General features: G+C 38.4%; 4 protein-coding genes across 8 annotated transcripts in view; 1 reads left to right on the forward strand and 3 right to left on the reverse strand.

Moving 5' to 3' along the window:
• apbb3 (amyloid beta (A4) precursor protein-binding, family B, member 3) overlaps positions 1–6,573 on the reverse strand; it is a 35,320-nt gene extending 28,747 nt beyond the window's left edge. The window contains exons 1-2 of one of the 2 annotated variants that reach the window (XM_066645908.1): positions 6,556–6,573; positions 5,992–6,314 (exon numbers count right to left, since the gene is read on the reverse strand). In XM_066645908.1, coding sequence (XP_066502005.1) covers positions 5,992–6,040 — 49 coding nt within the window. In that variant the 5' untranslated portion in view covers positions 6,041–6,314; positions 6,556–6,573. Of the gene's footprint in view, positions 1–5,991; positions 6,377–6,555 lie in introns of those variants that run through there. The other variant, XM_066645907.1, reaches the window with a different exon arrangement.
• A 2,970-nt stretch (positions 6,574–9,543) lies between these two features.
• Positions 9,544–14,152, forward strand: LOC136668258 (SLC35A4 upstream open reading frame protein). Of its 4 annotated transcripts, XR_010795487.1 has the most exons (5): positions 9,544–9,644; positions 10,607–10,705; positions 11,743–12,136; positions 12,282–12,394; positions 12,485–14,152. XR_010795487.1 is itself a non-coding variant. In XM_066645659.1 (3 exons), the coding sequence occupies exons 1-3, from the start codon at positions 9,630–9,632 to the stop codon at positions 11,935–11,937; spliced, it is 309 nt and encodes a 102-aa protein (XP_066501756.1). In that variant the 5' UTR covers positions 9,544–9,629; the 3' UTR covers positions 11,938–14,152. The 4 variants fall into 4 exon arrangements, 1 of the variants encoding a protein (XP_066501756.1); XR_010795486.1 differs by having other exon boundaries at positions 11,743–12,394; XR_010795485.1 differs by having other exon boundaries at positions 12,282–14,152.
• cd74b (CD74 molecule, major histocompatibility complex, class II invariant chain b) lies at positions 14,061–19,652 on the reverse strand. Its single transcript, XM_066645658.1, has 6 exons — positions 19,494–19,652; positions 17,541–17,707; positions 16,622–16,701; positions 15,351–15,378; positions 14,688–14,882; positions 14,061–14,494 (listed from the first exon to the last, which is right to left on the reverse strand). Exons 1-6 carry the CDS (start codon positions 19,535–19,537, stop codon positions 14,490–14,492), a joined length of 519 nt encoding a protein of 172 aa, XP_066501755.1. The 5' UTR covers positions 19,538–19,652; the 3' UTR covers positions 14,061–14,489.
• A 1,457-nt stretch (positions 19,653–21,109) lies between these two features.
• rps14 (ribosomal protein S14) lies at positions 21,110–26,088 on the reverse strand. The gene is made up of 5 exons (XM_066645857.1): positions 25,956–26,088; positions 24,750–24,900; positions 24,283–24,444; positions 22,326–22,402; positions 21,110–21,264 (listed from the first exon to the last, which is right to left on the reverse strand). Exons 2-5 carry the CDS (start codon positions 24,896–24,898, stop codon positions 21,197–21,199), a joined length of 456 nt encoding a protein of 151 aa, XP_066501954.1. The 5' UTR covers positions 24,899–24,900; positions 25,956–26,088; the 3' UTR covers positions 21,110–21,196.
• Positions 26,089–26,291: the final 203 nt, after the last annotated feature.

The following is a 26,291-nucleotide window of genomic DNA, read 5'->3' on the forward strand; positions in this document are numbered from 1 at the left end:
AATGAAAAACTAAAGAAAGCTAGATATATAAACGAATATTCAAGGTTTCAATGTATGAAATACAAAAAATGTGAAAGAAGAAGTGGTATTATCTCTGCAGGTATGACATGTCAGTCTCAAACTACAGACATTGAAGATTTGTACTGGAATATAATCACACCTCTTAAATCAGCTCACACTGGACTTGAGACTGATACTTCAGTGGTTGTCTGCACAGGGATTTATGCAGGTGTTACTGCTCTGAGTCTGGCAGCCTAGGCCTGCCAGTGGAAAATTTTCAACAGCACAATGCAATTTAAACTAACACACTGCAAGCATGAAAAAGAGTAACATTAGGACAATATAACAGCTAGTTCCTCCTCAATCAGTGTCTTATGTCAGTGGTGTGTCTAAGCAGCCATTGTAGACACCTTTACCGCAACTGCAAGAGCACTCAGTTGGACCATATCTGCCCAGTAGAGAAGACTCTCAAGTGGCCAATCAGCACTCCCCAGCCTGGCTCCTGCAAGTCTAATGAGACAGCTGTAATTGAGATAGCATGACCGTGCTGATTGCGGTCAAGAGGTTTTTTCCTAACATCCTACTCTGTCCTCTTGATCCTTCAAACTTAAAATAGAACCAGGCCAGGTAGGGAGAGGGCAGTGTGCTTGATTAAATGGAAGAGCTGGACAGACAGAGCTTAAAGAGAAAGGTAAATATCAGAAAGATATGAAATTTCTAAATAAAGAACATAAGGACAGCAAAACACAAGAAGAAAGACATAGGATTATTGACAGAATGAGATAGAATATCCAGAGAGGGCAGCATTTTCTCTCCCTGACGTGAATGACTGCATCTGGAAGAGAGTAATCCCTGTGCTGTGGAGCAAGTGAGGTCAGATTGAAGGGATTAAGGCACAGGATCAAAACATCAATCTGCCTCTATCCAAGTCAAGAAAAGAGACACATATATCCAGTCAAACCTGGTGGCCTGAGTATTCACAGAAGTAAAAAAAACTCTGATATTTGAAGGCATTCTTAATGTGCATTATATCCTGTACAATATTTTTATAAAGTTTGAACATTTTTCAGTAGTCCCACTTAAAAGATAAACAACAAATGAGCAAGGTTAATTACCAAATAGCCATGTTAAACAACTCTGGACAAATGGACACAATGGCCTCTTTTCCACTGCACACCATTGTTACGAGATGCAGTGCCCTTCCTGCTCCTAATTTAGCACTGGAAAAAGAGAATGTAACTGGGCTAACAGCCCCGGAATGGCCCAGAATTGTATGGATCGGACTTAAAGACCATCTGACCCTGCTGTGAGAAAGAGATCAATGTCTGCTTGTTGATGTAACATAATTGGCAATTAATGTTCTCTTCCAAGCAGGTTGAGTTGTTCAGGGACACTGTGTTAGTACAGGTTGAAAATAAAAATATTTGGCTTTATGAGTTACCGATTAATGCCAGCTCTCACCATCCCAGCTTGGTAGAAACCGAAATAACAAATAGAAACAGGCCCTGACTGAGAAAAAAAGCCTCATTATAGTGTTTATTTTTTCTTATCTGTGCATGAATACATTGAGTTACATATTCACATGTATGCAGTGCAAAAATAAAAGCACAGTCTCCTGACAATAAAATGAAACACTTTGCTAACCTTTCCGCATTTGCAGGTGATTTGTTTTGTGGGCATAGTAGTTAGAAATGCTAGTTTGTCATGTTACATATATATATATATATGTATGTATGTAACATGACAAACTATATAAAATATATAATATATATATATATATATATATATATCAGTGGCGATTGCTCTAAGACTGCAAGGGAAACTCAGCTTCCCCTAAAATGTCAAAAAATAAGTGATCAAATATATACTGTTGTGTGTACATGTCATTGAATAAATATGCACTACAACGCGCTCAACGTTTGTTCAGAATCAGCTTCTTATCACTAGTAAAGACGCGGCTTTCCTCTCAATCATTCGCGTAGATTCACAGTGATTTAAACAGTGAGGACGCTGAGCGTTCACAGAGTTCAATGGAGAAGCAGCGAAGTGCAGCGAAACGAGACGAGTGATTGGATAAATGCTGGGCTTTGTCCCGCCCATCGGACGCTCAGCGTCTCTGGGGGTCTATGGGGCAGTGGGCTGGTCTCGGCTGGCCCGGACGCTCAGCTTCTGCATGATGATTGGATGATCTGTCTGAGGCTGAATCACTTTTTGATTGACAGCGAAATGAGCGAATCAGTGATCCTTTGGTGTAAAGATCCGAGGGAGCATTACATTTTCATTCTGTTCTGAATTGAACCAGACTTTCTTAATCCTCTTAGCGGCATTTTCTTTGTTAAAAACGACTAGCGACAAATCGAGTTTCTATTTCTGGTGGGTTTTTTGTAGCTGCTTGTGTTTGGAGACTGACTTCTATCACTCTTTCTGACTTCTATCGCAGTTTCTGTCCAGCGGGTGCTGCTGAGCCCCTCCACATGGCCAAGGCCGTTTAAGCAGCCTAGCTCTGCTGGCCATTGAGAGGACACTAGTCAAGTCCCTGGAAAAGACGCCTTGTTGGTACCTACCTTATATCCGTTGATTCTGGGTAGGCTCTGGACCTATCACAACCCTGAAGTGTATAAGTGGTTGCAGACAATTTATGAATATAAAGTGAACCTCTGCTTATTCTACATTTCTCTGTCTCTCACACTCAGAGAAGACAGGGTGGGATACACTGAATGTAAATATACATCAGTACTTGTACACAGTAAAAAAAATCAATTGACTTGAATGGGATGATCTGAAAACTGCCATGTTTTGGAGCTTTCTTTTCCAATGAAGATTTTATACTTGTCCAGCAGGCTGCAAAATAAAGAACCCAAGATACTGTCCCTGCCCTTCAGGGGATTTATCTAGCTGTGCAAATCAACCAGGGGGCAACAGTTACCTAGACTACCCATCTACTGCAGAGCAATCAAATGCCACTTGGTCTGTTAAAATAAACCTCTCAGAATGAATCATGAGATTTAGCATTTTATTTTGTGTGTGTGTGTGTGTGTGTGTGTGTGTCTGCGTGCATTCTTGTGTGTGTAAGAGCGAGAGAGGGAGTCTCTGAGATGACAAGCACAAACACTTAGCGGAGTGAACTAAGTTGCTTACACAGTACACTCTGGCAATCCCATTAAACTGTCAAATGCCTCTGTTTACCTACAGCCAACTACAGCATCTCACAAAGCAGATGAGCTTACAGCTGCATCTATCTAATGCTTAAACCCTTAAAATCTGAGGGCTGCCATGTGAGTACTCGCAGAGTTCCTTACTCAAATAATCATCTAAAAATGATATATTCATTCCATATAACTTCTATAATAATTTTGAGCAATTGTTAAAATGTAAGTCTTAATGGGAAATTGCACAGACTTTTCAATATTTCTGCATCCGGTAAGCCATGAGATGTCAAAAATTCATTGGTTTGATGTGTAGTGCACCATTTTAGTAAAACGTGATTTATAACAGAGACTTTCCTATTGGTGGGGACAGGAACACACCCTGGAGAGGGCACCAGTCCTTCACAGGTGACACACACTCACGGACACTTTTGTGTCGCCAATCCACCTACCAACATGTATTTTTGGACCGTCAGAGGGAACCAGAGCACCCGGAGGAAACCCATGCGCACAACATGCCAAACTCCTCACAGACAGTCACCCGGACCTGAACCCACAACCTCCAGGTCCCTGGAGCTGTGTGACTTTGACACTACCTGCTGCGCCACCGTGCCACCAAAGAAAAACTTGGCTAAGACTTTATTAAAATTATTATACATCCATGGCAGTCTTTTGTGAGCACTTTAACACCTGGTGTTTCAGAGAACAGCTTTACAGAATTTTGTTTTTTTCTAAGAAGACATGATGTTTTGTTTATAGCTTTTATTTGTGGACATATTTGTGTTGTAGACAACACATCCTCGGGTTCTTAACAGAAACATTAGAAATCCAAGATAAGCTCCATTTGTTATGCAGCATTTCACATCAAACCACTGTCAATGTTTTCCTTATATCTCCATCATCAAACTGAATTCAATCGAATTCTACTGAAGTGTTTAAACATCATTATCATATTACCCATTATTATTATTAGAAAAGGACCAAATCCTGATTCCTTTTTTATATTTCTAAAATGTATTTCTATGATGTGTGAATATAGCATGTGTGAGAACCTATCTCTGTCTGTTAGATGCTTTTTTTTGTTCTTTTGAGACTTGACTGCTGCAATACATTACTCATAATACTTCCCCCTACAACAAACTGTAAACAGTACAAAATTCAAAATCAAGAATATTAACAGACTAGAGTATATTAGACCAGTTTTAGCATCCCTCCACTAGCTGCCTATTTCCTTTAGAATTGATTGTAACATTGTATTAGTGACTTTCAGATCTCTTAATGGTATAACACATTCATACATCTCAGAGTGCCTGATTATGCGGCAAATAGTGTTTCAAGATCATCTAGTGTAAACCTTCTACATATTCCATGTATGAAATCTTTAAAGAGTGGAGAGGCAGCGTTCTGTTGTAATCATCAAACATCTGGAATATTTATTCATTCATTCATTCATTATCTGTAAGTGCTTATCCAGTTCAGGGTCGCGGTGGGTCCAGAGCCTACCTGGAATCATTGGGCGCAAGCCGGGAATACACCCTGGAGGGGGCGCCAGTCCTTCACAGGGCAACACAGACACACAGTCACACCTACGCACACTTTTGAGTCGCCAATCCACCTACCAACGTGTGTTTTTGGACTGTGGGAGGAAACTGGAGCACCTGGAGGAAACCCACGCGGACACGGGGAGAACACACCAACTCCTCACAGACAGTCACCTGGAGCGGGAATCAAACCCACAACCTCCAGGTCCCTGGAGCTGTGTGACTGTGACACTACCTGCTGCACCACCGTGCTGCCCTGGAATATTTAATCAACAATAATTAATCTGACTCCTTTTATAAATATTGAAAAATAATTAAATAAGTATATAAACAGCTCAAATACTTAATATTTATGTATATATTTATATATTATTTCCCTTATTTTGCTCATATATTACTGGTATCATTTATATTGTAAAACATTTTTTTATATTAAAAATGTATTTTTATACTGTCATCATTATTATATATTTACATTTTATTATTATATATTTTGAGCATGCTACAAAGCATTCAATTGTTTTTGTTTTTTTTTGTCAACAAGTTAAGAAATGCAGTGAGTGCTTCACTGGAGTTTATAAGGGATATAAGTATAGACAACACACGTAAGGAGAGCAATGAAAACTCTCTAAACTGTCTAAATGTTTTGGGAGTTGTTTTCCAAACAGGGATAAAGCACAGTCCAGGACTACGCAGGATTCTGAATTGTGATTTCCCATTAAAAGATTCCTGTCTGGGAAACCAACCCACAGTGTTGGAATTCACCTGGAATGACACAGCACCTGTCATTGGTGCAGGTGAAAGACAGTGGTAATGTCAAAAATGAGCAACTGCCAAAAAAAAAAACTCCAGCACTTTCTTGCTCCTTTTACTGTGAGAAAAAGGAGCAGTGGAGTGTGAAGCGAGAGAGAGAGAGAGAGAGAGAGAGAGAGAGAGAGGCATGTAGAGAGAAACAGAGACACAGAGAGAGAGAAACATGGAAAGGGAAAGAGCAAGAAGAGATATTGAAAAAAGTATGAAGGAAAGAAGTAAAGAATAAAGAAACTGTCAAAATAGAAGAGATTAGAACAAAAAGAAAAAAAGGTAGACAGAAAAAAGGGAAAGATACAGGAAAAGAGATATAGCATTTGAGAACAAAATGATTGAGAGAAATTAGTATTTTGGGACAAAAAGAAGTAAACAGAGACATCAGAGAGATACTAAGGCTGATAGATAGAGAGAGAGTGACAGAGAGAAACATAGACATGCATAGTGGGAGAGACACACATGGAGAAATGGAGAGGGAGTCAGAAGGGTGGACTCACCATCGTAATTGACTATGATGATGGCGAGCATGTAGTCCTTCCCCAGCATGGTGAGGTAAATGTTCCCTGAAGTCTCCTGAGGTTAGCTGAGACACATTCCAGTCCAAAATGTCCCGCCGTTTTCCTGCACCCACTCTTATAAACACGCCGGCTGCTGAACGCAGTGCCAACCAGCCAGGGACACACTAGCATGCCAAACAGATTACAGGATCTCTACTCCTCTTTCTCGCACTCCTTCTTCTCTTGCTTCCCTTTCCCTTTCTTTATGCAAATCAGTCTTGATTTCTCCTTTCCCTTCTTCTCCCGTCTTTTTTAATAAACTCCTAAATAACAGAAGTCACAACAAAAACATCTCTTTGTCTTACTGTCTGCGTTCTCTACACCACTCTCCCTTTCTTGCTTCTCTTTCAGAGTGATGATGTTTGCTGCTACCCCTCCTCTATGGATTGTGTTCAGTAATGCTTGCAGCGACAATCACCCCCTCCTTCCTCTCTCTCTCTCTCTCTCTCTCTCTCTCTCTCTCTCTCTCTCTCTCTCTCCCTCCCCTGGTGCTGATGGTAATACCTTAAGGACGACTGAGCATCAATCAGAAAAGAAAAGCTCCACCTGAAAAACAGAAGCACACAGAAAACACAGAGCCCAGAATGTATGAGCTCTAACAGTGAATCAGATAACACTGTATTCAAAAAGGAATAATTAATTGTGCAAATACCTTTCTTGTCTATATGAATAAAATAGAATTGCTTTCAGCTGGATACAACGTACATCTCTCTGTGACAGGCGAGATTAGTGACGCCAATCTGGCCCACACAAAGAGAGGGGTAAACCTCCATCTGTCAAACCACACAGACTGGAATCACTCTATGACTTCTTTCCTATGAGTCCTTTCAAAACCTGTCCCCAAAAAAATGGCAAAATAAACAATGCAATAAGATACCAGATTGTAAGAATAAAACACAGTTTTGTACCTGGGTGGCCATGAGTATTGCAAAGATGCTTTAATAATGAACATGCATCTTCATGCGTTTAAATATAAAACACATTTTGCACAGAACATGAAGCAAAAGTAACTGAAACATTAAAATATTAGAATAGAAGCTAAAGTCAAATCAGACTGCTTTTTTTTAGTATGTGGAGTGTGAGTGAGTGAAGGAATACCCTGGTCCACCTTAACTTGTCACAACGTCCACAGTCCGTCATGGTCCAGCCTCCAGCTTGCGTCATCCTCCTCACGTTCATCTGGTTGCCATGGCAACGCTGCCTCCCTCTTGAGCGTCTGTGTTATATTCTAAAAGACACAAGAAAAGTAGAGCTCTGTGGAAACCACAGACCCCAATCAGCCATGAAAAAGATTAAAAAGACCTCTTATTTCTAAACTTGTTGGGTATTTTATCAGCTCCACTTTCCATCCCATTGTTGCTCTGCACACTTTTGTAGCCCTCTTTGACCTCATTCAATTCAATATTATTTAGGTAGTGGAAAATTCTCTTTGCTGCAGTGACAAAAACATGATGGTGGTGTGGTAGTGTGTATTGTAATGGCATGAGAGGATCAGATACAGCGGTGCTACTGGAGTTTTTAAACCATTCAATTTCACTGCTGCACTGAGAACAGCCCAGCAACCAAAAATAGATTCCTGTGGGCAGCATCAAGTTACCACTGATGAAGAACTAAAGCAACAGATGAGTTACTTTCTCTGAATTTACATCTACAAGGTGGATCAAAAAGGTAGGTGTGTCTATTGGAGTGGAGTAATACTTCAGTAACAGCCAATGAAAAACATGGAACTGTGAAGGTCATGAGACAATGGCAATGTCTGAGGACATTTATATCAGTGAGGGTAAACAAATAAACATGTCCACTTTTGTCTATATTTGTCTATGTCTATAAAACACTAAAATCAAGCATCTTTCCACACTGTTGAACTTACATTGAGGTTTACATGAATTTGTAGCAGACATGAGTTTGGTTACATATATATATCAAAGACTAAATTAATAAATATGGCCTAATACAACTGTCTGAGAAAATTGCATATGCTCATTTTATGATCATATTTAATGCAATTAGATTAATATGAGCCTCGATAAACATACTATGTGAAAATAATAACATTCCAGGAACAAGTTTAATTTTTAGGAGTCATTAGTCATTATTTCAAGACAAATGTCTACACATAATAAACCTCATTTATATATATGTCTCCTAAACCAGAGTGCAGGAAACCTTGTTCTTTTTTGTAAGACCAAATGGTTCTGAGCAGGGAGGGTGACCATTCCAGTGGCTTTTCCACAAGAACATTGTCTGGGGTGAAATTACCATACTTGAGACCCCAAAATTTCTTGGTGGGTCAGGGTCAGCTTAATGAACATATTCTTCATCTCATTACCTTTTCCACATCTCAGCCTTCTAGATGAACTACATTGAAGGCCATGCAGTTTTTCTGTATGTTGCAGTGCAGACGGATGGGCATGTGTAAATACTGGGACCTAAACATGTGTCCTTGAGACCGAACTGCTGGTGAATGTGAAAAGAAAACATTTGTTTTGTGATAAACATTGTTACACAAGGTTCATAAGGTTTTTTTAAAGCTAGAATAGGTGTCACTACTCACATTGATGTATGAGATGGGGGCCTGAATAAAAACATAGTCCTGCATTTTTTTAAGTGATATCTAAATATGTTTCCTTGGTGCTTCATACCACAAATTGGTCATGCTTCATTTTAAATATCCAGCCATATCGTGTTTTATAGTAATCTGATCTAAAGCTGTAATATCTTCTTGGTGCTTCAGATAAAAACTGGTCATCTGCCTCTTTAAATATCCAGGAATATCAATATCCAGGGTGTCCTCAGAATTGTACAGTGTGAGAGAACTAAATTATTTAGCATTCACCATCACACTAGTGTCTACCATACAAAAAACAGCAAATATCATTACTGAGATGCACTTCCTCCTCCTGATATAGCAACAGCCCAAATGTGGGGGAAAAAAACATAACCGGACTAATTGCATTGGCGCAGATGGTATGACCTTAGTAACCATTTGGCCCTGCAGCGTAAGTGGCCTTAGACTGTTCTTCATATTTTCGGTCATCCTGACCTGTGCATTAAAGCATTAGTCAAGGCGACCTCCAGAGGTCAAGCAGGTAAGCTACAACAACAAGATAGCCACTACCCCAGAGTCCAATGGTTTCCTGACTGTTCATATAATATGCAAAGAATACTTTTGTGCTCAGGCCATTGCAAAAATAACTATATATCATGTTCTTTAAAATTTACAATTTATTTATACTAGTTAGTAATGTCACCTTTTTAATCTTTCTTCCTCTCCTGTAAACTAACTGCCCTATACTAAATAAAAACATGAGCCAGGTTCCATATTACTGATAAATAAGGCCAGTTTTAAAAAGCTATATTTCACACGTCATCACTCAGCTGTAATTTTTGCGTGCAGCAACGTTTCTTTTTTACTTATATTTTTTTCTCTCCAACGAGGGAAACCGTTTGTCTAAATTTAGCTACAGCAGACAGACCTCATGAATCGAACGTCGAATAGTTCACCCAGGACAGAGCAGGGCAGGGCGCATAATTGAACACAGAGTAGGCTGCATAGTCTATGGTCTGCACATGCGAGGATGGCGGATGACAAGGTTTGTGAGCTTGTGTTCTTTTTTAATAGCTGTTCGGGTCTTCTTTGGACGTAGTATGTTAGGAGGGTGTTGCGGCGTCGTAAGCTTTCGTAGTGTGGACTTTGCTGGGTTAGTTTATGACAGAATCAACTGTTTCCAACGTCAGACTTTTGCGTGACATATCGGTTGTAAAGTAACGTAAAACTGCAAATCCTTTTGTTTTCTCACTGGTTCCGTCTTCTTTTTCACTACGTGCTGTTCCCTAATCTCTCTACATATATACTGTGCGTTCTCTGTGTCCTTAGAACTTTTTAAACTGAGAATGTTTATTTTACTTCACCTGGCATTATTGTAAATATTTTGTGGTTGTGTGGCACACCCTGAAATGACTCAGGAGGAGCACAGAGCCATTTTTTCCACTATGAGGGCTGTCTGGTATTGCGACATATTTTAGACAGCCAGTAAGGGTACCACAGGCCCTCATCTTTAACTGATTTTGCTCCATACCCATTGGGTTTAGCAACATGAGCAGTGAGGTTCTGCACAATGGCAGAACAATTATAGCTATATTTATCAATCAAACCCGTAGTGCAAGGCTTTCAATAATATGTCATCGCTCCTTTATTTACCACCAGTTTATTCTCCACGGACTGTGTCTCTATACAGGGGCAGGTTAAGGTTTAATACAGTATCTGATGCATCTAGGACACAGAGTATTATTATAATGGTTATTTCATTACTTGAAGAAGAATCATTTAAGAAAATGGCATTAACTGGGAATTTCCATTGTGTCCAAGTATACAAAAAATGTTTGTGCTTGTGTTCTTGCCAAGCATTATGCATATTCACAACTAAACCTAGCATACTGTATATATTCGTTATTAAAACTCATAATTAAATTGAATTTCCAGTGTTGATTACATTACTGAACCCTAATCAGAGGTTGTAACCTCACCAGTTTGACTGTGTGTTTTCTCTTTTAGGATTTTTTCAAGCAGCTGAAGGATCTAACCCTGCTCAAAGGCCAGCTGGATAATATTCAGCAGCGAGTGGAGAATGAGGTGCACACTGGAGTTCCCCAGGTAAACTAACCACCTGCAATGTATATATTTTTCACTCAAAGAAATGGTTCTCTAATATAAAGAAATTGTTGACAATTTTCTCCTGATTAATGTAGTGGATTCACCAAGATATATTTGCTTCTCAAGTTCTCTCTACTGGAGCTAATACGTAATAAACCTATGAGGTAATTGACATTTATTTAAAAAAAAAAAACATCAATGGAGCTACAAAGTTGCACAATGATTTGCCATGCACACTCATCACTGAACCATCAATAGACATTTAAAAAACAAAATATTAATTAGCCGGTCACTCTGAGACTCTTCACCTAAACCAAATCTTTCATTTGAACTTGAAGTTCCATCATTTTTGTTACTGATGATTGTGTTTATGGGCGGCACGTTGGCACAGCAGGTAGTGTCGAAGTCACACAGCTCCAGGGGCCTGGACTTTGTGGGTTCGATTCCCGCTCCGGGTGACTGTCTGTGAGGAGTTGGTTCTCCCTGTGTCCGCGTGGGTTTCCTCCGTGTGCTCCGGTTTCCCCCCACAGTCCAAAAACACACGTTGGTTGGTGGATTGGCGACTCAAGTGTCCGTAGGTGTGAGTGTGTGAGTGAACTACCCACGGCTCTGGACCCACCGCGACCCTGAACTGGATAAGCGCTTACAGATAATGAATGATTGTGTTTACAGATTACACTTACGTCCATTAATAGACATGTGACCACCACATAGGACAATCTCACAAAATTTCAGATTTGTGACTGGAAGCTTGTATGAGTACTCAACCTGGGTAGGGATAGATCTAGGCTTGAACTGTCAACTTGATATCCTCAGTAAATGAAAATTAAATGTCTAATAAATTAGCTTTGTGGCATTTCTACAAAAGAAAAATAAAAAGACTGATTTTCTTCTTTGGAGTTGGGTTAATTGGAAACAGTATAAATCACAATTTAAAAGTGTGCTGCTTTTTTCATGCATGTTATTATATTTGTGGAGATGTGAATAAAATAGGCTTAATAATAACCTGTGGCATTTAAACTACTGTTTCTTTTCAGGGTGGGAGTGTGCTGGCCTCTCCCTTTCTGAAGGGCTTTTTGGCTGGATACGTCATAGCGAGGCTGCGCTCTTCAGCGATAATGGGTGTGCTCATAGGAACCTGCACAGGAATGTACGCTGCTCAGAACTTTAATGTGCCGAACATTGAGCAGAGCGTAAAGGGCTATTTCAGCTCCTTTAGAAAAAGCAAATAAAATCAGATACACAGCTCAGGGTCAGCGAAATAAACACATTCTTCATCTCATTACCATTTCCTTATCTCAGCCTTCTAGATTCTGTATGTTGCAGACGGATGGGCATGTGTAAATACTGGGACCTAATTATGTGTCCTTGAGACCGAACTGCTGGTGAACGTGAAAAGAAAACTTGTTTTGTGATAAAAATTCAGCTCAGGTGTGTTTCTATATATATATATATATAGTATGTCCTGCATTTTTGCATTTTTTTAAGTGATATCTAAATACATTTCCTTGGTGCTTCATACCACAGATTGGTCATTTGTTTCATTTTAAATATCCAGCCATATCTTGTTTTATAGTCATCTGATCTAAAGCTGAAATATCTTCTTGGTGCTTCAAATAAAAACTGGTCATCTGCCTCTTTGAATATCCAGGAATATCAATATCCAGTGTGTCCTCAGAATTCTACAGTGTAAGAGAACTAAATTATTTAGCATCCACCATTACACTAGTGTCTAATTCTAGCAAAGTCAGCTTTGATTTGTGCCTTTTTTCCTTCCAGTGTAGCAGCTCGTGTGATGACCTGGCTTGTGAGTGCTGTAAACAATCTATCACTTTTCCAGCAGCAGGTCATGGAACAGTTAAAGCATTTTTTGCACATTAGACCTACTGATTTTGCTGAGACAGTAACTAATTAAGCAGTCTGCAAATGATGGTAAAAATTTGTATTAATGTTGTATTTGTATTAAAAGCTAGGAATAATTGACTGCCATGCAGTTAATTGTAACTTACTCCATTGACAGTATAAATCGCCCTCCTCTTTAATCTAAGCACACTTTCTTTTCTTTTTTGTAACCGCTTCTTTTGTATGCCATCCTTTTACACTGTTATTTTTTTGATGTCAGATGTTCTTCTGTTATGGTACTGTTACATTATGCTTGAGATTTTTTAAACTATATTTGACATTTGCAGAAATACGTTCAGTGTACACTCTGTATTAGCATGGGTTTGGTTTACGTTATATTCCATAGTGTTTCAGAATATTAATAATGGAGTATTCATATTTGGACATCCCCCATTTTAAACAGCAAAATCAATTTATATACCACAATGAAATAAGCACAAAAATGTAACTGCTGTGTGTGACTAGATTCATAAACCATCTCTGAACTGTACAATACTTTCAAAATAAACAAGGCAATTCCTTTTTTTTTTTCTCCCGTTTGTTAGAAATACCTATTTCTTACATGCAAATGTTCAAAATGCAAAATAAACCTTCCTGAAACATATCCTGTACTTATTTTCTGTGTCTTGTGTCTGTGTTTTTATTATTATTTAGGAAGTGAAACTCACCTAGGTGTGCAAAAACCACATGTCAAACTGAGTCCCTACCAGGCTTCAGCTCTGCAGAGTTTAGTGTTTCAGCGACTTAGCAAAGCCTTAATGAGCTGAATTTGGAATGTTAGATGAGGGAAATAGGCTAATCCTTGTAGAAGGTCTAGAAGGTGCACTCTTGCACACTAGATTCAAATAATCAGCTATTTTGAAAACACTTCCTGGGTTGAAAGGTATGTGTATTATTGCAGGAGGACCTGGGAACCTACTTAGGTCAGTTGGGTTGTACTGTTTTTGAGAAAAATGTATATTTCTAGGTTGGACCACTCTTGAATACATTTTGAATGCTAAATCATTAATTATTACACACTAACTTACCGCACAAACAAACCTAAATTTTGCTGGTAAACTACATTGTTTCTAATGGAGATTAGCAAAACTGCTAACAAATAAATCCTTTCTGTTCTCTTTTGCCACAGAACTTTGCAGGGAACAATGTGAATCTGTAGCTATAATGTTTCTGTTCACTTATGAAAAAGAAACAACAGGATATCTCTCTGAAGCCCAACACAAACTGCAGTGCTAGCACTGATTCCCCTGGAGTGGATACACTGAGGTAACTTGAGATTATCCAAGAAGATATGACAGATAAGCTGTTCTACTGAAGCCATTCACCAAACCATAACATACCTTCTGGTTTGTTCCAACAGTTCTCTTTTGATTCTCTACAAGACATAACTCCACAAATACTTTTGTTAGTAAAAATTTATTTGAACACATTCAAATTCCAATGGTCCAGATTCAAAATCCTTCTGTATCTTCAATGCACTATTCATTATCAGACATGTGCATATCAAAATATCTTCATATAGTTATCCAATCTTAATTATATATATATATATATAGTTGATAGTAAAGAATAGTTTCCATAACCCAGAACCTACAGCACAGTGCAGTAGCATACTACTGAATATAACATCAACGTCACAGCTTAGAAGTGATAGCAATGGCAGATCTATGCAGGTGAAGAGGCTTAACATTTATGTTTATGAATGAATGTGTAAATGCACAAGTCCCAAGCATTTCTATCCAGGTATCATTTAAATGGATTACACTTATCTTATTAAGGCTTAAAAACTAATTTAGCATGCACAGCTGTGCACAGAAGGAGGAAATATGAGCAAGAAATCTTGAATTGGCAAATTCTCGCCTCAATCCAGAACCGCATCTTTTTATTCTGAAAAGGAAAAAAAATTTAATTATACTAAATACAAGCAAACCAATAACAATGTGTACAACATATAACTTATTGTTTGAACAAGATTTTGCTAATGTGAAGCACTAAAGAGCACTCCTTGTGGAGCATTTTGTTAAATGCGAGAGAATATAATACGACTAATCATGATTTATTTTGGAGTTTGTAGTTTTACCTTGTCCACACTTAGCAGGGCCATCAACCATGGAGTCCTGCAGCATGGTTCCTGTCTTGTCCACACACCAGCACTTATTGGCTGTCTCCCAACACTGCTGAGCCTCGAAGTCTCCGTTCTTATCACAGCTGGGCTTGTAGGAAGGCAGCTGAACCTGCACCAATCCTGCAGCCTGCAGCTGGCACTGGGTCATCTCTGAAGAAACATATCTGTGTTTAGTCTTCAAGTACGCAAACATCCAAAAACACTATCATGGTTATGTGAGCGCTGAGAGTTTTTACCCTTTACAAATCTGTACAACATGGTACACATTTTGTAATCACTGTTCATAATAAATTTTTTTTTTCAAATATATCACTCGACATCAGACTTTAGCTGAAATATATTTCTCAAAACAATTTTCCATAGAGTTGAGTCATATAAATCATAATGTGACAATGCCAGCCTACTAATATATTACCAATATGATTTTAGTATATTCTAGGGAATGTACAACTGTTGCATAATAAAAAAAAAAGAAAAATTCTAAAACAATAATTAGAACATATTATTGAGCATATGGTAACATTATTTTTACAATAAAAAATAAATAAATGTAATAATGAAGAAACACTAAAAAATAGACAAATGTTTCCATTTAAAAATGTAATAGAGACAACTCACCAGTCTTGGGAGGAGGAGCGGATGTAACCTGGAAGAAACATTAAAAAGTCAAAAAGGATAGCTGCTTGTAGCGAAGCCATAGTTGTTGGTTGAATTTTGATTTTTCCATGACCTATAAAAAGTATTTTTTCCTGCTTGTTTTATATCTAGCAGCGTTTATATATCCCCACTTCACTAGTCACCAAAGTGCAGACTTAAAGACATCTACTTTCCTCAGAAGTTAATGTACATTCATTTTAGTTAGAATGATAGACATCTTTTTGTTTTTACTTTGTGTGTGTGAAACCTTTCACTTTGTTGTGAATAACTGCAACAACATGTTGTTTTCAAGTGATATTGAATTTTGAAGGAGGCACCACATGAACTAGGGTAACCAGACGTCCTCTTTTACCCGGACATGTCCTCTTTTTTAGACTTAAAAAAAATGTCCGGGCGGAATTTCACAAACGTCCGGGATTTTGTTTCTCTAGAGCTTACATAGAACTTCGAGAAGCGTTTCGTTCACAAACTAGTCCCGCCCTCCCCTACTCCGATTGGTTCGTTTGAGTGATAAGGGGGAGTGGTGAAGTAGCCTAAAATCTTCTGATTGGACGGTCTGACTGTAGAGCTACCGTTATTGGTCGATAACCTTCTCTGTAAACATTTAATTGGTCAGTCTGCACGTCAGCAGTCCTTGTTTACGTCAGGCAAAGCTCATGTACCTACCCTCATCTCGAGCAGCTATGCAGAAACGTAAATGTAAGTTCTCGTATGAATTAAAACAGAAATCCCCATGTTTTCCCATGTGTAGCAAATAAAGGTGTAAATGATCTTAAAGCACACATAGGTTCTGCTAATCATCACCCCCCAACCCCCCATCATGTGTAAACTATCAGAGTTACATAATGAATTATCACTGTAAAAAATATAATAAATCACAATGGTATAATTAAATGGAACCATGTAAACTACAGTTACTCCCTTTTAATTTAGTAAAACTCGACACAATATTAAATTACAACAGCTCTATTACAAGCCTAATTTTGTCTGCCTCTCATATGAACCACGTGTGGCTCGTGTGAATTTAGCTCTTCCTTGGAGAAAACTAGCATTTGTTGTAGATTTGATAGCGGCATAATAATATAAGGGGACTCAAAAGGAACGAAGCGCTGTTTGGAACAGAGCCGCGGTAGTACACTTTTGTGCCCGTGTGTCCTGGATAATATTTGAGTTCAGTGATGCCTCCTGGCGGTCAAGCACTGTCCCTGCATCTCAGTTATAACCAGCCTCACCTTCGGCGCAGTCTCAGCGATGTCCATGAACAGAGGCAGGGAGCTCATGGGCCTCGCCATCTTCACTGGAGTGCGCATAACTGAGGTAAAGTAAGGAAAAGATGTAAACAGAGAGTATTTCACTAATGTTCACATAATAGATCTGTAAAAGGAGCCATCATTGTTTTTAAGGCAACTTTTATTTTTCATTTTTAGCTGCGAAGCAAACTAGGTCAATTATGTTTAACAAATGACTCCACAAGTGGTGCTATTCAGTGCTTTGCGTCAAAGACACTATATCCTCATTTCCATTGCAGGGACAAATGATGCTTTGCAAAGAGTGGAACTGGTCCAATACCGTCTCGACATATACAAGGTACAGCGCAGAACACTGACAAACCTTGTTCAACCCTGAGTCTTCAGCACGGTTAGCTAATGATGTAGGAACCCATGGTTCCACATTTAAGATGCTTTATTAATATCACCACAGTTTTCTTAGGCCCATCCTGATCACACAAATAGAAACAGAAACCTTAACCTGCTCTATGAGTACAGACCAGCATGGATGTAGTTACCGTTTGGATCTGTAGTGGAAATGACGCTTATTTTTCTTAAGGTCCACTTTCAAAAATGTAAAAACACTAGACTGTTTTTGCAGCTTAGTTTCTATTTATTTACCATATGAGAATGGGAGGGAAGAGTCAGTGCTCAAAATACGAGCTCTTTTAAAAATGATTCTGTGTTAAATTCAATAACACGTGAAACATCTAATTTTTTTTTATATCATATCAATTATAACATAAAATACAAAGCGTGTTTGGCTTTCTAAATTACAGACACTATAAACATTTTTTTAAAAGATGTTTATTGATCCTTAAAGTGCAATGCCGTGTCCCTAAATAAACACTACCACAGGCGGAGTTAGTGTGTTCTCACTGACCTGTGGCTCTGCGACCAAGCTCCTCCAGGCGAACAGAGTGTCTCTCCAGAACGGTCAGCCTCTCCTTCTGACTGAACACCATGTAGGTGGTGAAGGCTTGACCAACGATGAGCACCCCAGCCAGAAAAGTGAGTCCAGCCACCTTCAGAGCTCGCTTATTGGAGCCCCTGGAACAGGAAACCAAACACAACTGAGAAAACCTCTCTCACACTCAGTTCTGTTCTGCAACTTCTTAGACGTTCGAGCAAGAGAACTCAACTAAATTACTGTTACATCATCTACTGGACAGTGCTCACTTTAAATAAGCCCCTTAAGACTCTATTATTAAAAGACCTGATAAATGAAATAATTATAAATGTATACCTTCAGAACAGGCTCTTGTTAGGGACCCCTTATAGTGAATGTCAAGATGTTACATGTATGTGTAGTGTAGCTTATAAACTAGAAATTGAATCTTGAGCGGGCGGCACGGTGGCGCAGCAGGTAGTGTCGCAGTCACACAGCTCCAGGGGCCTGGAGGTTGTGGGTTCGATTCCCGCTCCGGGTGACTGTCTGTGAGGAGTTGGTGTGTTCTCCCCGTGTCCGCGTGGGTTTCCTCCGGGTGCTCCGGTTTCCTCCCACAGTCCAAAAACACACGTTGCAGGTGGATTGGCGACTCAAAAGTGTCCGTAGGTGTGAGTGTGTGAGTGAATGTGTGTGTGTCTGTGTTGCCCTGTGAAGGACTGGCGTCCCCTCCAGGGTGTATTCCCGCCTTGCGCCCAATGATTCCAGGTAGGCTCTGGAACCCCCGCGACCCTAAATTGGATAAGCGGTTACAGATAATGAATGAATGAATGAATGAATCTTGAGCTAAATACGTAATCATTTCCACTTTGAAACTGAAGAATCAGGGATTCTTACATCTTAAACCAAATGATCTGTTCTGTCAGCTCGGAGGGCTGGGCTTACAAGCTGCAGACGGGTGGTGAAGCGTCAGGGACGAATTGCGTATTTATAAATGTGTGTGTACTGAATAAAGATGAAGATGCAGCGTTATAGACACTTTTAAGACATAAGGGGATATTTTCCCTTGGAAATAACAATTAACTTTCCACTTACTAACAACTGCTGTAAATTATTATTGTTTTCAATCTTGCTGTGACAGTTATAATAACCTTATTAATGGGCTTGTTCATTTTTTTAACCTTCATTTATCTAAACCCAGACATCACAAGAGAAAGGAAATGAAAGTAACCAAATGGGAAGTAGGTCCTGTAAAACAAAAACAGACTATACGAACAACAAGATCTGAAAATAAATAAAATACTTAGAATTTATAATAAAAATGTACCATGAAAACTAATGAATATACAAGTTCTTTATACTGTATAAACGTGTGTCACTCTTTCCAGAATCTTAAATATTATTGTATATATATATATTTGGTCCTAATCCATTTAATCAGATATAGAAGGATGAGTATGTTTTTATAAATGTTAAATTGTGGATAAATATATTTAGGCCTATTATTTATCAGTGGATATTATTTAGTTGCTGGATTAGTCCATCAGTGACACTGAGGGCTTTAAAAACTCTAGGAGCCCTGCTGTGCCTGATCCACTGAAATCATACCTGCTTTGTTCTGGTCCTGAACACTGAAGGACAGGGTGAAATGGGGATATGAAAGTATGCAGAGACAGCTGGACTACAGTCTGTAATTGTAGAACTCTTGGTCGGTGGAGCTGATAAAATGGACAATGGGTGTGGATACACGGTCCGTGTCCCTAATCGTTCTTTATATATATTTAATCGACAGTTTCGAAAAATAGAAAATAACTACTTTGGTTAGATAACTAAAATTAATGATTAACATTTAACTACTAACTCTAAAAACTTTCTGTTGAAAATATTTCTAAGCCTCCTCGACACCAGTACATTAGTTAAAGTTAAAGACAACCTGCAGCAGTTTCTCACCCTGTTGTTGGGGCACGAAGCAGTGGTCCCTCCTGGTCAGACATTTTCTTCAGATGTTTCCAGCAAGATTTACTCTCAAAAAAAGAAGGCTCTGCACGGACAGTGTGCTATAGAAGCTGTTAAAATAAGAAGTGAATCTGGGAAGCTGGAGATGAAAGAGGAAAGTCCCAAACCTGAGATTTCTGAGGCGAGCTTCCTCTCTCTGATTGGCTGAGAACGAGCGCGTCATCTGTTGATAGCAGCAGCCTTCATTTTATCGACAACAACACTTTATTCAGACTCTCACCCGGCAGCAGTGAGAAACTTTACTGTTTACAACTGCTTTTAAAAAACTTTTTAGCGCTTTAATTAACATAAAGGTCATGTCTGACTCCAATCTATTATATATTAATCGTCTACAATTATGGGTCTGTAATGTATTGATACTTACTTTCCTTACACCAAGATTAAAGGGTGATAAAATGGCATTATACAACATTTAAATAATACTTAGCACTACTAAGTATCCTTAAAACTTAGCTATCAAAATGTCAGCTGTGAAATTACAAGTTTCTCAGACAGGAATTAAGCCTAGCTTAGAAATGTGGTTTTACATTGGAGTCCATCACCAAACCAGCTCATTAACTTAAATAATAAGTAAAATAATTAGGGAATGCGCCTGAAATGTTTAACTGAGATTCACCAGAGGCAGGGCAAGGCTCCTAGCAGTTTATAAATCATTGTTCATAAGGGTAACATAAGGCGAATATGACTTTCATGACAACTGCTGTAAGCCTCTAAATACATATTCATTGTATGTAATTCCCAATTGCCCTTGACCAATGTGGGTCTAGAATTCACCAGTCCCAGGGGAGGAACAGCCTGGACAGGGCCATCACAAACTTATTCATGTAGTATATTTCTGGGAATGATTAAAAATGTTATATGAGCACTCTGATTTTATAAAAATAAACAAACTGTTACTGAAAGTCTTATGCTGCAACTTTATTTTTTGTATCTCACACAACCAGGAAATTAAGTAGTAAATGGATTAGTGTTTTCCCAGGAGCCAAGTGGTTAGAGCACTTCACCTATGTACCAAGTTAAACCAGTTAGGCAGTCAGCTGCTTACCAAAAATCACAGCCAGGGGCATTCAGGTAAAGGAAAGACATAAAAGATGAATTCATACAAAAGTAATTTTGCTTGTATTGCACTCTTAATTTTGATGAGTCTGTTCAATTGTGCAGTTACCACATTCATGTATTTTCTTTGCTTCAGTCTGTTGCGAGCCATAACAGCCATAACATGCAAGACTCGGTTCTGCTTCAGTGTTCACAAATCAAAAGGAACTGAAACAGCATTCAGCAGTTAGTAATTTTTGACCACTGCCCACATTGGTAGTTCATGTGAATAATCCCTCACAATACTAAGGAATTAATGTTATTTGATATCTAACCGAACTTAAATTAAAACCTTTTTTATTTTATAAATATATTAATCACTTGCAGACTAAATTAGCTGCATGTATCTTTGTAAGCGCACTACATATCTATACTAACAGAAAAGGCTGGTTTAATATATTTTAATATATTCAAATATATAGTATGTCAATCTCAGTCTCAGCATTGTTTCGACAAACTTCAACATCTTGCATAAATACATTAACAAAGACACAAGTCAAAAATTACTATTTGAGTTTTTATTTTGAAAAATCCACAACAGTTTACAGACGACGCCCACGACGACCTCCCTTTCTGCGGGTGCTGTCCGATGGAATAGGGGTGACATCCTCTGGAGGGGAGAAATACATGAAAGCTGTGATCAACATTTAATACTTTATTACAACTTATCAAGGTACACAGTCTTTGCTCACCACTGTCACAAATCTTAGGGAGCCCAGAAATTTGGACTTTCTCTCACTATAGCACTGAAGATTCTGAAGCAGATTTAGTATCTTCTAGATTTTTTTCTTGCACAGTTCAAGACAAATTTGGTCCAAATGTGCCCTTCATTCTCAAAAAGTGAAAATTTGTATTAAGTGATTATGCCAATCATTTTTATACAACTGCTTTGAAAGAAGTGAAATTTTGACACGTCCAAACGAAAATGAAATTCATTTTAACACAAATAAGGAACACCTATTAGAGCGGTTTGAAACTACAAATTTCAAAGAGTGGGAGATATGGTTAGGGGATCTAAGTGCAATAGCATACACGTATAGATATGTTCCACCTGGACAGCAGCACAGCAATACAATTTTCATAAGAAGTAAAGGCTTGTCCAAGCACTAGAGTCAGTTTTATCAAATCAGGCGACCAGATGTGAGATGGAATTTTTCGGTGACTGTTTTCTTCCTGTAAGTGTATTGTACGCAACCCATCAAACTGGTTCTGAACACATGACTAAAGTTATAAACACATTTATAATGTGCAAGACACTTCAGTTTCATTGTTTTCATTTTAGCTTAAAATAATAAAACATAAGAGTCTTAAAGTCCAGTGAAAACAAGTGACCAATGTGTATATGATAAGTGGCAAAATGTCTGACAAATGTTCTAACAATTTATTCAGAGAAAGTGTGTTAATGTTTGTCCTAAACACGCTCAAAAATACTGTGTATGATGTATATAATTGTACTACATGAATTATAGCTGATTTTAATTTTAAATGTAGTAGTGATTTAGCTGCAAAACTGTCAAAGCTGCCTATTCTAGGAACTGTACCAATAAAACCAACAGTTTCAGCTTTAAATTCAAAATGAGTAAAGGCTGGGTAAACTACACAACAGAAATCTTAGTTGCAACACATCATCCATGTCCTAAGTGTCAGTAGATTTTCTAGATTTTAACTTACCAATGCGGCCAATCTTCATACCAGAACGAGCCAGAGCTCTGAGGGCTGACTGTGCACCTGGTCCTGGAGTCTTGGTTCTGAAAGTGGTTTGAATGTCACAGATCAGCACTAATTTTTCCATGGGTTACATCTAACACCAATAAATTAAATCATTTGAGAAGAAAAGAAAAATTTACAATCTATGCTTTGCGCACAACTAAGAACAACAGTGAGAACCTAAAATTAATGTCTCAACCAAAGGGCACGGTTGTGGAAATCAGACGTAGCCCATCACTTAAGATGCAATTTGCAGTTGGTTACAAGTTTTGCAGTTTACTTTGGTGCTGAATGTAATTAAGAAATTGAAACATTTAGTTGCAATTAAGTAATGCAGCGAATTTGTTAATTATCGTGTATGAAATTCCTTTCTTTTATATCAGATTTGCTGCAGCAGGAGAATTTCACACATTTTCATACATTCTGCCTGCAAAAAAAATCTTGTAAGTTCAGTTTTGCTAAACTCTGACACGCAAATTAGCGTTCCCGAACAACAGAACAGCTACTTCGGCTGTGTGACTTCTGATGTGCCGTGCCCTGTCTCTGTTCCATCTGAGCCAACATGGGGGCTGCTCTGAACAGGAGATATTACTATTTTCATGCTAATTACAAAATACAACACTAGCATGAGCAAACAAAACTTAAGGACATTTTTTTGTTACTGCCGTTGCTACAACATCAGTGCTTTCACATGTGAACTGCTGAACCAAAATGGAAATCTTCAGCCACACCAGCAGCCATGTGATTTTGCAAAGCGACAAATTGTAAACCCTGTGTGCCCAGAGGTTAAAGCATTGTGCATCATAACAGGGTCAAGTTATTTCAGACTGGTTCAACACACAATGAATTACCAAAAAATATGGAGTTGATACATCAGGGCACTGATTTTCTCCACATCATGTGACTCCCTGGATGTACATAAATATATAGGCACATTTCAAACGTGGTTCTCTTTACTGCCCATATTCTTCTACGCGTCCTATATGTTGGAATTGATGTTAAACTCTATACCCAATAGAGAGCAGTTCAGATCCAAAAGTCTCTAAATCCAAAAACAGGATGAGGGTGGAGGATCTGCTGATAATGTAAGGCTACTATGACCCTTAAATATCACAATACTTTAGGGTATTTTCACAATAACAATATCCTAGCTGATATGACGAAACTATGAAAAATACTTTTATTAATTTCAAGAACACACTATTGCAACAAATGTAATGTTATATTAATATTCAATATATTAATAGCATTAAAGGGTTTTATTTATTAAAAAGATTTATTTTATTACAAACGTAATTTCAATCACTCTGAGCCACTGTCCACCGTACTTCACTGTGCCTAAACGACCCATGTAAAGAATGTATGCCATATTATGGCTAATTGCATGACGTCGTTAGACAAACACGTTAGAATATCATGATAGACTTTTTAAAATCTTTTTACAAATTATGACAATATCATTGTGAATGATACGTGTGAACTGCTCCTTTCCATTTGTATGTGTAAGCTTTCTGAGATTATGCACAATAGAAGGATTCTTGTGTATCTGCAAACGGATTTAATAGTGAGCGCAAACTAACAATTAGGCACCTGTGTGGTACTTACGACATAAAAGTTTATTTACTTTTACGGTAACATTAGCCTTGGAGGGAAAAAAATAAATAAATAAAAATCCAATCTGAGTAAAAGGGCAATTTTGCAATGCAAAATTCTATATACTTATTTTGCAGAATAACTTTCAAATGGTCACTAACTTAAACTGAAATCATTTACACTTGTCAAATACTATTTATTAAAGATAAATATTATGACTTAATGACCAAAATGCCATTGATTCATTCAACTGCTTATTGTGCTTATTGAGCAACTACAGCTATGTACTGTTCTCCTTCCTTAACACATTCAAAGTCAGGGTTCTCACCTGTTACCGCCAGTGGCCCTCAGCTTGATGTGCAGGGCAGTGATGCCCAGTTCTTTGCACCTTTGAGCCACATCCTGAGCAGCCAACATAGCAGCGTAGGGAGAGGACTCATCTCTGTCGGCCTTCACTTTCATCCCACCAGTCACACGGCATATTGTCTCTCTATAAACACAAGAGCACATCTGTCAGCCACATCTGCCAACCAAGCACATGTGTCAAAACAAAGTACTCTAGTACATAAATCATAAGTTGCAAAATATATGCATAGTTTATGTGTCTTGTACATCACAACGTATTAATTCTGGATGTAAAAGTCAAATCAATTACAATACTGGAAAGCTGTTTTCACTTTTCCCCATTTTATTTATTTTTTATTCTATGAAGTCCTATAAAATTTTAGGACTCTTACTTAAGAACTGCACAAACAGCATGCCATAGAGCAGCAAAATTCACTGTGGATAACTTACTTGCCGGAGAGGTCAGTGACATGCACGAAAGTGTCATTGAAGGATGCAAAGATGTGGCAGACGCCAAAGACGTTCTCGCCTTCGGCAACCTGGGGTCCCAGGCTGATAACCTGCTCTTCCTTCTTTTCTTTACCCTTGCGAGGTGCCATTGCTAGACAGAGAACAAACACACACATTTAGCAAGCTTAACAGTTAAGGTCAGCATCCTGAGATGTTTTTCATGTGCTAAGTGGGAAAGCCAAATTCCACTGTGGATCACATTTAAACAATCAAAACGTTAAAAAGGCTCTTTATACTTTTATTAGCATTATTTCACAGAGCTCTTCAATGATCAGAATCTTTCAAGTTTTTTTCTCGCTGCAGTCAAGTCCTCCTCTGGTGCCTCGTTAATTACAAGACCCTTTTGGTAAACTACTCAGTCTAGCAATGACACTAGTGTTTAAAATGGCCTGATTACTGAAGTAACCACTCAATACCTGCTGTAGTTCTCCTGACCATTGATGAACAGGAGGAAAGGGGGTTAAAGTATGCAGAGCATCACAGGATCTCAGTCTATTTTTAGAACTATACAGTGAATCTATAAGATAAATGGAGCGATAAAACTGACAAGGAGCGTAGATAATTATAATGTTTTGACTAAACTGTGTATAAAGCTTAAACACCAGGGTAGTCAGCTAGATCCAAGGAGAAGGCCTACATGCAAAATTATCCAGATTCTCGTTTAAATAAACTAACAAAACCTACACTGAGCGATTCCTGGCTCTTTAAAACCACGCTAGTGTTAACTCCAGTGGAATAGTGTTGTGAATTAAATGTGGACGCGGCTCTGAGCTCCTCGGCGGTAAAACACGACGGAGACCAAAACATGAAGAGCTTCGCCTGCTCAAACTCTACAGTTTAATACTGGAACCCACTGCAGTATCACCGCTACACAGAACACAAACGGTTACAAAAAGCAAAAAGAGATAAAACAGCGCCCGGAATATATCTCTCCCGTTGAGTGTTTAAAGCAACGGTAACGTGTTTAATCCGCCTCAGCATCGCTGCACACACCAACACTAACTCCACAAACCACACACAATCCATCACTCTAATACACACACGTCCTGCTGCGTTACAGACTATTGAACATAATAACATGTTAAAAGCAGACATATTTGCTGTAACAAAAGGAGATTGTAGTGGATTTATTTTCTCAGCTCTTACTTCTCTAGCTTCTCTAGTCGAGGCCGAAACAGGAAAGGAAGAAGGAAGCGCTGCCGGGGCAAGAGATGAACTCCGGAGCCCAGACAGAGCAGGACATAGTACACAATAAAAGTCCCATAAAGTAACGAAATTGTTATGGTTATGATAAAGATATGATTTTCATTAGAAACAACATGTAAATTTAGATGCGATTTGTAGTTAATTTATTATTTATTATTATTATTTTTTCATAATTCCATGGTTACTCTCGAGTAAGTTTATACAACTGTAAAACAAAAGCTTCCATTTCAAGCCTCAGTATTCTCCATGGTTTTATAATAGGGGCATACATGTTCA

The sequence above is a fragment of the Hoplias malabaricus genome, chromosome 15 (assembly GCF_029633855.1).
Source record: "Hoplias malabaricus isolate fHopMal1 chromosome 15, fHopMal1.hap1, whole genome shotgun sequence".
Taxonomy (NCBI): Eukaryota; Metazoa; Chordata; class Actinopteri; order Characiformes; family Erythrinidae; genus Hoplias; species Hoplias malabaricus.